Genomic DNA, 16224 nt, shown 5'->3' on the forward strand with positions numbered 1-16224 from the left:
AAAGCCTTTGGTTCTGAGGTTTGGATCTTTAAACACATCAATAGTATAGAAGCTTCACTCTGACCTCAGTGTTCTGTTTAATCTACAATCCAGTTTAGAGGTCACGACTTTCAGTCACATGAAAACAGAAATTAGTACCAGCATGAGAGAATCCGAATACTTGAAATAGACCCACACAAACCGTCACCGATACAGATTCTTATAGCTCAAGACAGTGGACTGGGTGATTAGCTGTGAGTCTCGGGTTTCACCACATTTGCTGACTTTCTAAATCCACCATTTGCTAATGCTTGACACCATATCAGCTTCACATTCTGGGAGAGATTAGGAAGGAGCGGGAGGCACTTCAGACTCCGCACAGACGTTTTGACATTCACAAGAGAACTTAAACAAAAGGTGCATGAAGAATTGACTCTGTGTGCCGCGGGAAGGCATTTCCACAGGAGACGTCACCGTGTTGGAGGACAAAGGGCAGTTTGCCTGGATGGTCTGTAATTGTTGGAGTGATGCAGCCAAATTGATGGGTTCCATTCCGACCAGGAATCTGCAGAGTTCCACTGCAGGAAGGAAACAAACTTTAGTTCTCCTAGTTTCTCTCTTACTCTGTTACACCAGAATCATGTTTATCAGCCTCTTGTAGATATGAGCAGCTTTTACAAAAAGGAAGGAGATGTTGAAATTGTTTAGAGTTTGGAAAAGCTTGTCTTTTATCACGAGGAGACCTGTGTCCTAATCATGCTTGTTGCCATGGAAACAAATCTCTTGTTGAGGGGCGGGCTGGTGGCCACATACCAGCGGAGCTCCACTCAGTTTGTTTGTTTTATTTGTGTTCAAGAGACTGAGCAGCGTTTGGAGTTCAGGGAACAAAACTTTTCACCTTCAGCTGCAACATGTTCACCCGCGTCATATTATCCTTGTTTGTGAGATTTTATTAGACCTGTAAAGCATCCTGCCTGGAGCTGTGTGTGTGTGTGTGTGTGTGTGTGTGTGTGTGTGTGTGTGTGTGTGTGTGTGTGTGTGTGTGTGTGTGTGTGTGTGTGTCTCTATTTGTATGCTGGAGGACAGAGCGCTCTCAAGGTGCCACATTCTCCCCTCTGCTCTCTGCTAATCACACTGAGGACCTTTGAAGTGGCTGTGATCAGATTGTACCGGCCTCCATCGCTCACAGGCCACGTGCTCATGAGGCAGATAAAAAAAGAGGGGATGAGGTTGTTTTTTTTAAACCTAATTTTTGAATTATGTAATGATTTGTCCCTTCTGCTGGAGCATCTCCCCTGATTCCATGTGTCCATGTGTTTTCCTTTTCTATGACCCAGAGGATACCTGTCTCCCCAGAGGCTGTGATGAAAGAAATAAAACTCATACAATTACTGTTACAATGCTTAAATTGTACTCAATCACAAGTTGGTTTTTTTCATTGCCTTTAATTTCATTGTCACAAGCCAATATTCAGTTCACTTTACCCATATAAAGGATCAATATTACTTCAAGTGGCAGACATAAACAAATAAGATATATAAGACAGAAAGGACTAATGATAGATAGATAGATAAATAGATAGATAGATAGATAGATAGATAGATAGATAGATAGATAGATAGATAGATAGATAGATAGATAGATAGATAGATAGATTACTATAACATATAGTTAAAGAACATTGATTTGAGCCTAAGTACTGAAACTTATTACTTACTATATCTTACTATGATTATTATTTAGTATTTGTCATTCCTTTTACTCCAGCAGAAAATGGAGAGATCTACAATATGAAATGAGAAAAGTTTATTTCTAGTAAGATGTAAAAACAAACGACGAGAGCCACACAGAGCGGTGACAGTGGTTTGGTCAGTGTCACTAACACTGTGGAAACATACGACACGATGCTATTTAAGACCTAACTGAGACTCCTTCTCCCGTCCCCTGCAGTCCTGCACACTCAGGATGGCGGCCGCCCGGCGAAGCAGGTCATCCAGTGCCTCCGATGTGGGAAACCATGCAAGGGACAAGCGCTGCGGGTGCAGAGCAGCCACTTCCACATCAAGTGCTTTACCTGCAAAGGTGAGTGCTGCAGTGTGTTGAAGCACCTGCGTCACGTGACACGGGTGTCATACTGGGCCCACAATGCAGCTGTGGCGCCGTCCCTGCACTCACACACACTCTTATAGAGGGGCACCAATTAAACTGCAATGTTTCTGGACTATTCTAGAAAAGCAGTGAATCTGGAAAGGAAGGGATGTTCTTGCATCTCCCTATACCAAAATTAAATCCTAATCTAATGAAGTATTTGTGCAGTCTTACTACTCTCTTCTGACCCAAATCAAGACAATGGGAGTCTGTTTTGATGGCACACTAATACGTTATTACTCCTCATTGACTACAAGACTGGATCTGCTATTAAAACATGCTATTTTGGATTTTCACACAAGATATAATGCAAGCAACAGTTGACCATTTCAGGTGGATTAGTAGAGCTAATTTAGAACAGGATTGCCTTCAGTTGAACTTAATTCTTGGCCATTCTGAAGAAGTCATTGATTTGAACTTGTTACGAAACATTCCTCGTCCACAATGGCCTGTTGTGAGAACCTCCTGGGCTGTCTGACCGCTCGTTCACTGGAGTTACTCTGCTTCGCGGAAAACCTATTTCCTCAGCGAGCCATTGTTCCTCCTTAATCAGCACTGACAAGCTTCTCATGCCGCTGCCCTTTCATGGCATTGCCGCAGTGTTTACCGCACAGAGAAAAACAAAAGGACTTTTCAGTGAAGAGGAGCTTGTTGTATTGTAACACTGGGAACAGGCCAGAGTCTGATGGGCGGTCAGACGTGGAGTTATTTCCGCCTTGCCTTCCTGCAGCACATGCGAGTCCTCGCATGCTTTACTGAATCTTAAAAATAGTAACATTTCACATAAAACGTGTGTACATTGTGAATGAGTCGCAGCGGGACAGAAATAGTGCAACACGACGTCTCTGTCCTTGGCGTCTCGGGACATTCTGTCTGTGGACGAGTTGGAGGGACGGCGCGGGTTTGGAAGTGTCGTATAGCTTCCCAACAAGCTGCGAGAAAACGTGACATCCTGTCAGCATGAACCTGATCAGTGCACTCAAATGTACACAGGCAGAAAGATGCACGCATAGCTGGGCTGCACAGAAACACATGCAATCCTTTCCCGGAGTATCAGGTAGACACACCGGTTAACTCACTGCCGTTACAACATCCTGAAACAATGTGACCCGTCAAGAAATCCAAACCGAAGGTTACACAAAGTCACATACAGATGATGTCCTGCAGCTCCTGACAGTGTGAATAAACAAGTACAAACAGCAGAATTATATGTAAAAACAGAGACTATAACATTGAGTGATGAAGTAAAAAAAAAAAAAAAGAGCTCAGTGTTTCCTTGTGTTGCAGTATACATATATTATTACACTGCAACGCTGCGACAAACGTATTAAAAAAGATGCAAAGAACTATTTATTGCTCAAACAGCCTTTTTATTTGAAGCTGTTGAATTCTGCGATCAGCTTCCAGACAGTCTGACGCTGTCGGTAGACTGGAACACCTTTTCTCCAAAACTAAATGAATCACATGAGGGAAAACCAGCTGTGTCAGCATTAGTCTATTTAAATTGTCCATTGCATTGCTGTATCATGTATTTTAGTATATTTTAGTATGCTGAATGTCTTTTAGGAATCCAGGTGAATATTAATGACTATTGCTAAAGTTAATAATAATGCTACTAATTTTACTGTAAGTTAGATTTAGAATGTGTGTTGTATGTGTTCCTGCAAGTTGCATTGTTTGTATAATGGATTGCAATGGTTATTGCTAATGGTATTGATTTGTACTGTCGACTATATTTATTATGTGTATTATAATGTGTGCCTGCAGATGGACTAGCAAATTTATCCACATGTGAGATAAATAAAGGGATATCTTATCTTAGTCACGGCTGAATCTGGTACCAAATATCTTTTCTTTAAGATTAAAGTTTTTTGTACATGGTCCCTGACAAATAACTAACTAACTAACGAAATAAATAAATAGTAGTTTGCTGGTGTTTTGATCAGAATCTGAAGACAAGGCAGATTTATTTATAGAGCACCATTCAAACAATTCTCGGTGCTTTCAAAAGAAAAAAAAGAAATCAAAGAATGAAGTCTGTTATGGTCGGGACAGACTTCAATAAAGACAACTTCATTCTTAATGTGGATTTCCTGGTTTAAATGGAAGAAAATCCAAAGAAACATCAAATTCAGAGTTTGGGGTTTTTCACTATGAGCACCGTCTTTCACAGTCAGTAGATATAAAAACACATATGATATGGAACATCAGGCAGTTATGGGGCACATGATGGATGGATGGATGGATGGATGGATGGATGGATGGATGGATGGATGGATGGATGGATGGATGGATGGATGGATGGATGGATGGATGGGTGGATGGATGGATGGATGGATGGATGGATGGATGGAGGGATGGATGGATGGATGGATGTTGACTGAGTCTGTCAGTGTGTCACCGATCAACATTCATCTTGCTCCCTGCCCGGTTGTGCAGTGTGTGGTTGCGACTTGGGTCAGAGCGGCTTCTTCATGAGGAACGGGGACTATCTCTGCCCGGTGGACTTCCAGCGGCTCCACGGCACGCTGTGCAACAGCTGTGGGGAGTTTGTGGAGGGAGAGGTGGTCACGGTCCTGGGGAAGACCTACCACCCGGCCTGCTTCGTCTGCACCATTTGCAGGTAAGTCCACTACTAACATCGAGAGGAGTTCAGCTGAACTCGGCCCTCTCATGTTTTGCGGCTGTGTTTCTCAGGCACCCCTTTCCCACTGGGGAATGTGTCACATTCAATGGAAAAGACTGCCTCTGTCAGCGCTGCAATGAACCCGCATCCCCGACTCCTCCTGACGTCAGCCACGCCAAGAGTGAGTGCACTCCTGTTCAATTTCTCCTCCCTGTCGGATGATGTGACCCCGCGTTCATATCAAAATGATTTATTGGCGCAGCTTTAAACTAGATCTGTGGATTAAGCACTAAACATGGGCCAGCTGTGGTTTCTATCCCAGCATCCTATTTAGTCCGTTGATCCTGAATCATTCAAGCTCAACATCACATCTGTTAGTAGTCAGCAGGTGAGTTGAGTCTATTGTGTTTCTGTGAGGAGACAACTGTTCAAACCACAAGAGTCCAGAATTATATTTCATTATGATGAAGGTAAATAAAAAGCCACAGCTTTGCAGAATCACACGACTTCAGCTTACAAACAGCGGATTGATGTAATGTCTGCAAGCTGCTTTTCGTGTCTGGAAACTGTCTCCGATCTTTCTCAGGAATGTTGGATAAACATTCCTCCTAATTCCAGTCTAAACTCCAACTGGTGCAGCGTTGCGTGGCGGCTTTACCGCACAAATCCAGTCAACCACCTGGGGCCCTGTGACTCAGTCGGGACTATAGATACAGCAAGTCTCCTCACTCACTTGACCTCAGCAGCCCAATGATTATAGATGCAGCAGGGATCAATAGAGGATTCAGGCTCACAAAGCCTCCAGATTAAGGGGATATATCTCTGCAGGACCGTGTGGAAAAGGGCTGGCTAAAAGGAGGAGAAGAGAACGGCTATTCTTATTATTCTGTGATGTCAGACGGATTTTATTCAGTTTATACTTAAATCTTCCGCTTGTTTAAAAATAAAAGTGTGCGTGTGTTTTCAGGTTGCAGTGGCTGCGGCAGAGACATAAAGAACGGCCAGGCTCTCCTAGCCCTCGGAGGCCAGTGGCACCTCGGCTGCTTCAAGTGTAAAGCTTGCAAGAAAGTGCTGAGTGGCGAATACATCAGCAAGTAAATGCACTTCAACGCAATCATCCCTCTTTTTATTTTTTTAAATGTTGATTATAGCTGCACTGGTTTCCTCCCACAGTCCAAAACTATGACTTGAGGATAATTCATGACTTCCCCACTACAATGAAGAAGAAGAGAAGATGAGTGAATGGGTGAACGTTAACTGATATGAAAAGGTGTGTCTTGTAGAGACGGAGCGCCGTACTGCGAGAGAGACTACCAGCTTCAGTTTGGAGTGCGATGTGACGCCTGCCTGAAGTTTATAACAGGGAAAGTCCTGGAGGTGAGACGGTCGGTTCCCTGCTTCACGATGCCCTAACCCTAGATATATATTTTACAGATCTCTTTCCTGAAAGTCGTCTGCAAATAAACTGCAAATATGACATTTCTTTTTTCAGCCATTGCATTCATCTGATTATCTTAGCTTTATTTCACCTACTGGTCCCGCCTGTTGCAGACAGCTTCAGTTTAGCTTGTGACTTTTCTCCTTCCCTGCAACAGGCGGGGCACAAGCATTATCACCCCGGCTGTGCACGATGCAGCCGCTGCGACAAAATGTTCCGGGAAGGAGAAGAAATGTATCTGCAGGGTCAGTTCATCATTCAGATCCATCCAAAAGACTCTTCATCCATTTGTGGTGAGGATGTGACTTGGCTCTTGAATAAATGTGTTAATACTTTGTTCACAGGATCAACAGTTTGGCACCCAGACTGCAGAGACAGCAGCCAAACTGAAGAAAGTAACAGGGTAAGAGTCCTTCAACGTGACCTTCAGCTTTATGGACAATATGTAATTTCACGCCTCAAAGAACATCTCAAAATAAGCCGTAATCTGTGGTGGATGTGACGCAGACTGTGAACTCTCGTGCCATTTCTTTGCTTGTTGTCTTCCCCCCCCTTATAGGTCGAAAGGCCCAAAACGCCCTGTCTTGATTTCTTTTACCCTGCGCGTAAATTGAAGGTTAATGCCGAGTGCTGGCTGGCTGTCGAGTGGACAGGCTGGGATCTCAAGGCCTTGAGATTTCACTGCACTTGCTTGTTTCACACACTTTGTGGACGACACTTTGCTTTTTGATATTTTTCACACAAGAAAATTCAAATAGAGCAAGATTGACAATGAATGACATTTTTTGCAATTATGATCATAATTTATATTATATTATATTATATTATATTTTATTATATTATATTATATTATATTTTATTATATTATATTATATTATATTATATTATATTATATTATATTATATTATATTATATTATATTATATCATATTATATCATATTATATTATATTATATTATATTATATTATATCATATCATATCATATTATATTATATTATATCATATATCATATCATATTATATTATATTATATTATATTATATTATATTATATTATATTATATCATATCATATCATATCATATCATATATCATATCATATTATATTATATTATATTATATTATATTATATTATATTATATTATATTATATTATATTATTGCAAGCTGGAGGACATTGTTGAAAGTGTTTCATGCATGGCTGTGTTACTTTTCCATTGCAAGTAAAATATAATAGTTTTACTTAAAACCCTTTATTAAGCAAGCCACCATTACTTTAGTGTAAGATAAGATAAGATAAGATAAGATATCCCTTTATTTATCTCGCATGTGGAGAAGTTTGCACATGCATCTCTTTAAGTTTTCTCAACTGACTATGGTAAAAAATTAAATAAATCTATTTAAAAACCATAATTTGTTGTAATATATAATCAAAATACCTATTTGGCCCTTTGCTTTAATAAAGCATATTCTCCCAGTTACTTCACCTGCATTCATGCCAATTATGTATTTTTGGGAATGCAAAAGATGATAACTGAAAATCAGGAATAACACATTACATTGAAGGAGAGTCTCTATAAAGGGTTTATAACTCGTACACACTGGCTGTCAGCACGGATACAACTGTGAAACTTTAATCTTTTTTAATTCTTAATTAACTCCAGTGTAGTTATTCAAACTTATGGAGTGTTTTCCTCTTTTATTCAGCCCACGAGATCTTCCTCTGAAAGCTCCTGTTCCAGGCCAGGCTCGTGCACGCCCGGCAGTCCTGGTCGAAACATCTGTGTAAGTAACGGTCCAGAACATCTGCTCAGCATCTTCCCTGGTGCGCGATTCACCGTGGGTTGATTTGTGTTTCGTTTATCCCTTTATTTGTACAGGGGAGTCGCGTGGACAAAGTGTCTCTCTTGCAAGATAATTCTTTAAATGAAGACGAACATTTAGAAAAATAATAAAACTTCATGCACATTCAAAACTCTGCAAACACTCTTTACTTTTATTTTCTTTGAATTTCTGAGCTACTTTGCTGTTGCTTTTGAGAGAAACTGTGATTCCAATGGTGTTTGAATGATGAAGAGAGTATCACTATTCAAGTTCTTACTTCGTGGAATATCTCAATAAAAGCGATCAACTATTGTTGAATTCGTTTTGAGTTTGATTACGAACAAGCGGAGCTTTCAGTGTCCTTTTGTTTCCTTCACCTCTTATCATCCACCATTACCACTTTACTCCCACCAGCACCTCGTGTGTGAATATCAGATCCTCATTGTGTTGTGGGACTAAAGTTGTATTCCTCCCTAAATGATGCAGTAAATAAACAACAACAACAACCTTTCACCTATTACCTGACCTAACCCTTCTCCATCCTTTCTCTCCTTCCTCTCCTCCCCCCCTCGCCCTCCCCATCCTGTCCCGGTCCCAGGCAAAGGTAGACGATGAGATCATTGATTACAGAGATTTAGCCGCAATTCCCAGAGTCAAGGCGATATTTGATATAGAGCATCCTGATATGATTTCCTATAAGTCTGTGAGCAACAACTCCTCTACTTTGGAAGAAAAAGGCAACAGACAGGACAATCAAAGCCCTGCAGAGGTAACTTCATCCAGTGCTCCACGTCGTCTCCAGTCACGTTTCTGTGTTTTCGGTCTTGGTTTGATTTATGAAGCAAACCAAGTCTTGTTTTGTTGTTTTATATTTACACACACACATATATATATATATATATATATATATATATATATATATATATATATATATATATATGTGTGTGTGTGTGTGTGTAAATATATATATATATATTGTGTGTGTGCGTGTGTGTGTGTGTAAAAATGCACAAAAAAGTTGGAGCTATGAATTCACACATTTATTCAGTGTAGCAGGATTCAAAAAAATATAGAATTAATTGGCAATTTGATGATTTTATACTGCAGTTTGTATTTGCTTTATTTTACTGATGGTTTAACAGAAAACAACCTAAAATGAAGTCATGTGATGTTTTTCCATCTAATATAAAGTTGAAACGCGTGTTTATTTAGTTAATAAATGTTTTACTTATCATTACACGTGATCAAAAAGTGTTTAAAGTAATGGCAGTGATTTGTTCCAACATATCATTGAAAGAAATTGGTTTGTTTTTTCACATCTTTTGTGCTTCATCTTTCAAAGCAGTTCAGTCTGATTCTCCACACAACAACAACAATAATAATAAGAACAATAATCACCATTTTTGTACATTTATTTTAAAGCAGACTAAATCATACCAAAATGAGATCAAATTTACATAAACTTGGATTTGGGGGTGTGCCAGGGTTAATACAACCTAATGAGTAAGAACAAACATATATGGCCACACTGATCAATTCTATTCAACTTTTACATCTTCCTAATAAATATAATGTAGTAGTCTCATAGAAAACGTTTTTTTTTCACATTTTTCTTCTTTCCATACGTCTGTCTTCATGTGAAAACCAGATTTATCCTGATTAAGCTAAACGTTTCACACCTTCCTCTAACAAAATGACCCACGACGAGCTCCCAGTAGTTTCAACATAAAGGTTTTCACCTGAAGACAACAGGCTGTGTCGTTTCCCCGTTGATCTGGTTCAATGTTATCCAGTTTGTACACTGATCTTTCTTCTTGTGTCTTTTTATTTATCTGATTTAGTCACCAGGGAACGTCTCTGAAACCACAGAGGTAATTATTATAACACATATCCCAGAATGCTCTTTGCCTCATATTGGGTCTTTTACTCTGATTCTGTCTTTTCCTTCATTCAAGGAGAGTTTTGAATTGAGAACTCACATACCTAAATCTTCAAGCCACGGCTCGTTTGGGGTTCATGCGCTGTACCATCGTCACAGCTACACTCCCACTCTGTCCCGATCGCCACAGCACTTCCACCGACCAGGTAAGGGCGCCAGCAGGCTTTGCTCTCACAGCACCTTGGCTTAAATGTATTCTCTGCTCACCTTTCCTCTATTTTACCACCTTCTTTTATCCCTCCCACCTCCACAACCTTTCTTTCTCCTTCCACTTTCCCCAAATGGCAAGGTTCTGTGCCTTCGCCTTCTTTATTCTCTGGCCACACTGACACCCGCCCCACTTCTCCTTCATGTCACCTCCTTCCCTCTAAAACCAAAGGTAAGGCCTGCTCTCTGCACCCCGGCTCTCCTCCCGCCGGTAGATTTATTAACCTGTGCATCACTCTGAGTGTCATCAGGATGGGATTTGTGAATAATAACACAAGCAGAGTAAAAAGAAAACAAACAAAAAGCACCAAAGCTTTGCATTAGAAACTCTGAGCCATGGAGTGGAGTCTCACCAGAGACACAGCAGGGAGCCTGCTGACGCTCGTATGAGACGACACAGGTTAAAGAGTCATTATGCAGATTTATTTTGAATATCCCTGAAGAGATTTGATTGAATAGTCTAAAGCAGGGGTGGGCAGTTAAAACAAGAAACATTAGTTTTGAAGTAATTCTTTAGTATTTGCCACTCACTTGTATTATGTAGAATGATTTTGATTTGTTTTCTACTTCCTTATCCTTTGCTTCTCTGTCTTTTGGCCTAAAATAAGGGCGATCGTTCTTTCCTCCTCTGATAAAAACTATGTACATCCCGAGCCGTGGGCCTTCACCACGGGATTATATAGTGTTAAACATTGTAGTTTTATTCTGAAGCCCAGATTGATTAAGAGGAGCTTTTGTTTTCTCTCAATCAGGAATTGAATTTATTTGTTTATTTTCATTGAAGTTATTAGCTTTTACTTGCTATTTTGAAATTCTTGGACTGGTGATGCCTCCACTAGATCCACCAGTCATATTGTGGAGACTTTACTTTTCTAACTGAAGATGGAAGGGTTGTTTTTCTTTTTTTGTTGGTGGCCTGCAGGCTGTATAATGTCCCGGGTCCTCTCCAGTCCGTCCGTTTGAAGCAGCTCTGTGTCTTCTAATGAAGTCTGAGAAGATGATGTGTGACAAATAAAACCAGTGATCATTGGCCTGTGTACTGTTTTGATCAAAGGGTCAATGGAAAACAATTGAACGAATAGAGAGACACAACATTGGTACTCCATGAGTTTTAAAGTGTGTAGTTATACATGTTAACCCTGCTTTCTTTTCTCTCAGCAGACGAAGGCTTGGATTTGTACAGGAGGCCTCCTATTTATAAGCAGCAAGGTACGGCAAGCAATTCATACATTAAACATTGGATAAATATGAAGCAAGTATCCAACAAAATGACGATGTACACATGTTAAAGAATGCATTTGTAGTCTTGTATAATTTAATCAAAAGACAAATGAATGACTGTTTGAGTTAAATAAGCCAATGGACTGAACATAAGCAGGAATAGGAAGTAGTTTGCAACCTTTATTATTAAAGAGATTTACAAGGACAGAATGGTAAACTGTATTGAGGTTGCCCTTTGATGCCCAGTTTTTAAACTTTTACAAGTATCTAATAGAAAACCTCAGAATGAATATAGATCAGTACTGAGAAGTCCGCTGTGCAGAAGAATTAGACGAAGGCTGAGGGAAGAAGAGCCGGGCCAAGCTTGTTTTGCTGAGCGGACCTAATCTATTTAGGGGAAGGAGAGGAGCCTGATTGTAACGGCCGTCTCATGAGGAGCTTATCTGTCTGCTGTTTCACTTTCACTCAGACCCAAACTCCTCCGCATCCCAAACATGCTCTCTGCCTGGATATGGACACAACGGCCTGGATGTGGTGAGACACACGCCTCGGATGCCAAACTGTCTCCTTAGAAGCAACATGCCATGAAATTCTCTCTTCTGATAGTTTTGAAGTAAACCTGTGACGTGTGCTCTGGTTGATCAAGTGTCTTTCCTCCTCATCAAGCAACAGTCAGCTGATTTCTCGCACTACAACGGTGACCGACTCAGAGGTGAGGACGCGTGGCGCTGAGGACGCGTGGCGCTGAGGACGCATGGCGCTGAGTTCTGTCTCACAGACGCTCGGCCTCTTTGAAATGAATGACACTGTTTCTTCTTGTGCCATTTCTTTTTCAGATGTAAAGGTATGGGAGTCGATAAAAAGGAGTTGTAGCTGTGGTTTGGATTGTACGACCATGAACTCGCTGTGTGCAGCTGCATGTTTTGAAAAGTATCCCCCCGCCTCAGTTTGTACATCTCACGTCTTCGTTCTTCCTTATTTCACTAGAGTGTGTATATTGCATAACCAGCTCACACGGTCCAAACATACTTTGCTTTCAGTAATCTGCTGGCGATTAATCCTGCCATGATCTCCTCTGTGCATGTGTTTGCTTCATTCTGTAGTTCAGCCATGATGGCCAGCATCCATTCGCACGAATGGAAAGAGGAGTGTCTATGCCCAATTTGCTGGAACTAAAAGCAAGTATTATTTGCATATTTTTTGCCATAACCTTTCTTTTCCCCTTTATTGACTTCCTAAAAATGTTGTTTCAATCATTTCTCTTGTCGTTTTCAAATTTTTTTTATTTGAATTATCTGCTTTCTTTATTCTCAAAACTGCATGCCGGTTGAGCAATGTCACTGCAAAGAAGAACATGGCAAACTGCATGTATCAATGATAACATATGCAAATAATTGTCAAGGATGATAAAGTGGAATTCCAGATGCAGGTTTTCTAACACGCTGCTTTGTGGGATGACACTGAAGTCTCAAGGACGGTCTCAGTAGCATTCCACACAATTTATGTAAGAGTCTTCTCACAAATTCCCAGGAAAGGATTGCAGGTCTTGGCTCTTCATGGCCTCTGTGTGTGTGTGTGTGTGTGTGTGTGTGTGTGTGTGTGTGTGTGTGTGTGTGTGTGTGTGTGTGTGTGTGTGTGTGTGTGTGTGTGTGTGTGTGTGTGTGTGTGTGTGTGTGTGTGTGTGTGTGTGTGTGTGTGTGTGTGTGTGTGTGTGTGTGTGTGTGTGTGTGTGTGTCTCATAACGTTGTAACTCAGTTCCCTGAAAAAGGTTGAGATACAGTTTGTCAAGGTTTCCTCCGCCCCTGTTTGTTGCATCAAGGTCTTCCCGTACGAAGTGCTCAGCGTCACTAACAGAGGAAGAGTGAAGCTTCCCAGAGACGTCGACAGAACAAGACTTGAGGTAAATTAAATAACAAATGTAGAAAAAAGAAAAAGCCTTCACACAGTGTCACAGCTTCTGTAGAGAAACCAGTTCAAGGAACGGCAATAAAGTCTCTTTAATATAATAATGTAAAACACAATCTGGTAACACTTCTATAAGTTACTGTAATTTGCAGATTATTGATGGATTTATCAAAAGCTGTCTGAGGCTTTCAATATAAGAGACTTATACATTTCCAGTTCCTTTTAGAAAATGAACTGCAGGAACAGTTTTCTTTAATTCCCCCTCCTCTCTCTCTCTCTCTCTCTCTCTCTCTCTCTCTCTCTCTCTCTTTTTTGTTTTTTTTTAGCGTCACCTCTCTCCAGATTCCTTTTTTGAAATCTTCGGCATGAGGATTCAGGAATTCGACCGGCTTCCGCTCTGGAAACGTAACGACATGAAAAAGAAGGCAAATCTCTTTTGAGCGACGCCCGATGCTCGGCGGCAACTCTGTAAATAGACAGTCATGATAAAGCTGTGAAGAAACTCTACATTATATGTTTCAAAAACTGGCACACAAAGTAAAGTACCTTGTGTTTGAAAGGTTTAAAGCGTAACTTTCTAAGAGCGCAATCTTTCATATATCTTTTATTCTCTGTGAGTGTAAAAACAAAATACCTGAAAACTTTGGTTTTCTTCCCGACCGATCATCAATTCAAACCATATTAAAGTGTTTCTGTTGCTAGGTGACAGTTACTGTTGACTTCTGTAACACTGACCAATAAAAGCAGACGATCCTTCACGGAGCCTTTACGAGTCCAACCTTTGTCCAGTGATCTTATTGCCTCTGACGAGAAGTCACCAAGAGTATTTGACTGCAAACGTTCCGTTTATAGTTCATGAGAAGGAAACTAAAAAGTTAAGTTTAGTCACCCAGAAAAATAATAATAATGTCATGAGAGTAATTACCTGATAAACAGAGAATTACTGAGCCCACTTAACTCTTAACAAGTAATAACTTCAATTCTACTTTTATTCTCACTTATTTGATATTTTGATATTCTATTCTATTAATTTTCTATTCTGTGTGCAGTGGATTTCCCTCTGGGATCAATAAAGTATTTTCTACTCCTCCACCCAATGCACTGTGTAGTAAATGATGTAACCACCTCCATCCATCCATCTTTTATAATGTGTAATATCGTTCAGTGTTGCGGGAGCTGACCCTGCTGTCATGCTCTGTACTATATCACCCTTCATATGTACACGTGGGAAAAGATTATAATGATTCCCTAAATACCAGACTTTTGTTTGTTAGGTTTTTTTTGGTTGTCTGACACTGAAAATACTATTTAAGAATTGTATTAATTTGTCAATTAATGAGATTTAAAGTAGTACCTTTGACACTTTGAGTCCTCTATTTCACTTTGAATGTCAGAGTAAAGTTCCTCCTACATATTCCAGTTACACTTCACCACCTAAAGCATCCTAAAATACATATTGTGCACTGTCTTACATCTTGAGTGTACTCATGGGTTTTTATTGTGAGGATGAATGAAACACATCTTTTTTTTTTTACCTATTCTCCTGGGCTGGAGCTCAGAATCTCAAAACAATGAAGGAGTTCACTTTCAAGTGCACACTTCAAAGAAACCGCCAGCGATGACAGACATCGCTTATCTGCTTTTCTTTCCTCTGCAGAAATACTTCATGGTTAATACTCTCTTTGTGTAGTGCCTCTTCTTCTTTTTTCTTTTTTTCAACATGCAAACTTTGTTGACAACCTCATTTCCTTCTGCTCCTGTTAGAATTAGGAGACACGTCTTTAAAAGTAGTCTGAAGAAATACCAGCAAAACAGAATCCAAGTCCATTATGATTTATACAAAACCTCAAGGACTCCATTTGATAGCGTGGAAGAATTGTAATCAATCAGATGGAGGAAGTCTAACCTTCTAAAATAAATGTTTAGTTGTGACTTACATATTGTTATGCTCGAGGATTAAAATAGGAATCACCATTACCAGACAACTACATTCAATGAAGAGAGAGAGAATGGGTCGAGGAGCTCATCAACACCAGGTAACAATCTGCTTTTATAAGAAGATTTTATTTTATTGAGCAAAGCCTAGTTTTCCATGTGGCCCCACAGGAAAATGAATTGTCCTGAACTCAAGGGTGGAAATCCCACACTATTGTTGGGTGGGACAATAAAAACGGGAAAAAAAAGAGCATTTTTCTAGTTTCTATAAATAGATGACAACAAAAGCTGAACTTTGATAGCTTCACAACTTTATCAACTTGTTTCTACTATCGTTCTTCTGAGTTCCTGTTATTGTTTAGTTAACTTTATCAGCACGGATCCTCGGGTGATTTCCACAGACACTTCGTCTGGATAACGTGAGCTTATTAGTTTTCATAAATCTCATCAGGACGTCACAAAGTAGCTCACATGTATTACAACTGGGGAAATTCCTAGACTTCGCCGGTTTTATCTCGCCTTTAAATTCACATTTAAGTTGGGGCCCAATCGTCTGAAAAGTAGGACCAACAGATGGCGCTATGGAGCCTGATATCAAAACAGCCTGCAGCTCACTTTGTAGTTCAGAAATGAACACCTGACAGACTTTAGCGAACATTTCTGCGGGAAGAATATTTGAGATGTGTTCTTTCCTCTGCTGATAGCATTAAAGGTCGGTGGTTGGAATCAATAGCTGCCAAGTCCAAAGAGCTTCTTTTAATATCACAACTTTTTAGTGTAGCGAGACAATTGCAGGGACGTGCAAAAGGAAATAGTAGATATATAAAGGTATTAAACAATGGGAGTATACAGCATATATCACTCAAAGAAAAAAGTTAATGGAACTTAATCCTTTCGTAGATTTTGAGAAACCCATTTCATTTATCCAACAAACTCCTGCTGTTGAATTCAGCTGTTCCAAGTGGTCTAAACCGTTTTTGTTATATACCTTAGGGTATATATCTTC

At 40.0% G+C, this 16224-nt stretch overlaps 1 protein-coding gene across 9 annotated transcripts in view; it reads left to right on the forward strand.

The window, feature by feature from the left end:
• Nucleotides 1-14378, forward strand: part of LOC308120355 (actin-binding LIM protein 1-like) — a 17556-nt gene extending 3178 nt beyond the window's left edge. For 2 of the 9 annotated variants that reach the window (XM_080480924.1, XM_080480931.1), the window contains exons 2-18: nt 1930-2061; nt 4567-4750; nt 4825-4934; nt 5721-5847; nt 6037-6130; nt 6349-6436; nt 6536-6594; nt 7895-7972; nt 8610-8780; nt 9853-9882; nt 9967-10096; nt 11316-11366; nt 11848-11912; nt 12045-12100; nt 12482-12556; nt 13198-13278; nt 13610-14378. In XM_080480924.1, the coding sequence (XP_080337050.1) occupies nt 1930-2061; nt 4567-4750; nt 4825-4934; nt 5721-5847; nt 6037-6130; nt 6349-6436; nt 6536-6594; nt 7895-7972; nt 8610-8780; nt 9853-9882; nt 9967-10096; nt 11316-11366; nt 11848-11912; nt 12045-12100; nt 12482-12554 (1448 nt within the window). In that variant the 3' untranslated portion in view covers nt 12555-12556; nt 13198-13278; nt 13610-14378. Of the gene's footprint in view, nt 1-1929; nt 2062-4566; nt 4751-4824; nt 4935-5720; nt 5848-6036; nt 6131-6348; nt 6437-6535; nt 6595-6750; nt 6808-7894; nt 7973-8609; nt 8781-9852; nt 9883-9966; nt 10097-10239; nt 10330-11315; nt 11367-11847; nt 11913-12044; nt 12101-12481; nt 12557-13197; nt 13279-13609 lie in introns of all 9 variants that reach the window. The other 7 variants (XM_080480923.1, XM_080480930.1, XM_080480925.1 and 4 more) reach the window with 7 other exon arrangements.
• Nucleotides 14379-16224: the final 1846 nt, after the last annotated feature.

Source organism: Lipophrys pholis (assembly GCF_963383615.2).
Source record: "Lipophrys pholis genome assembly, chromosome: 1".
Taxonomy (NCBI): Eukaryota; Metazoa; Chordata; class Actinopteri; order Blenniiformes; family Blenniidae; genus Lipophrys; species Lipophrys pholis.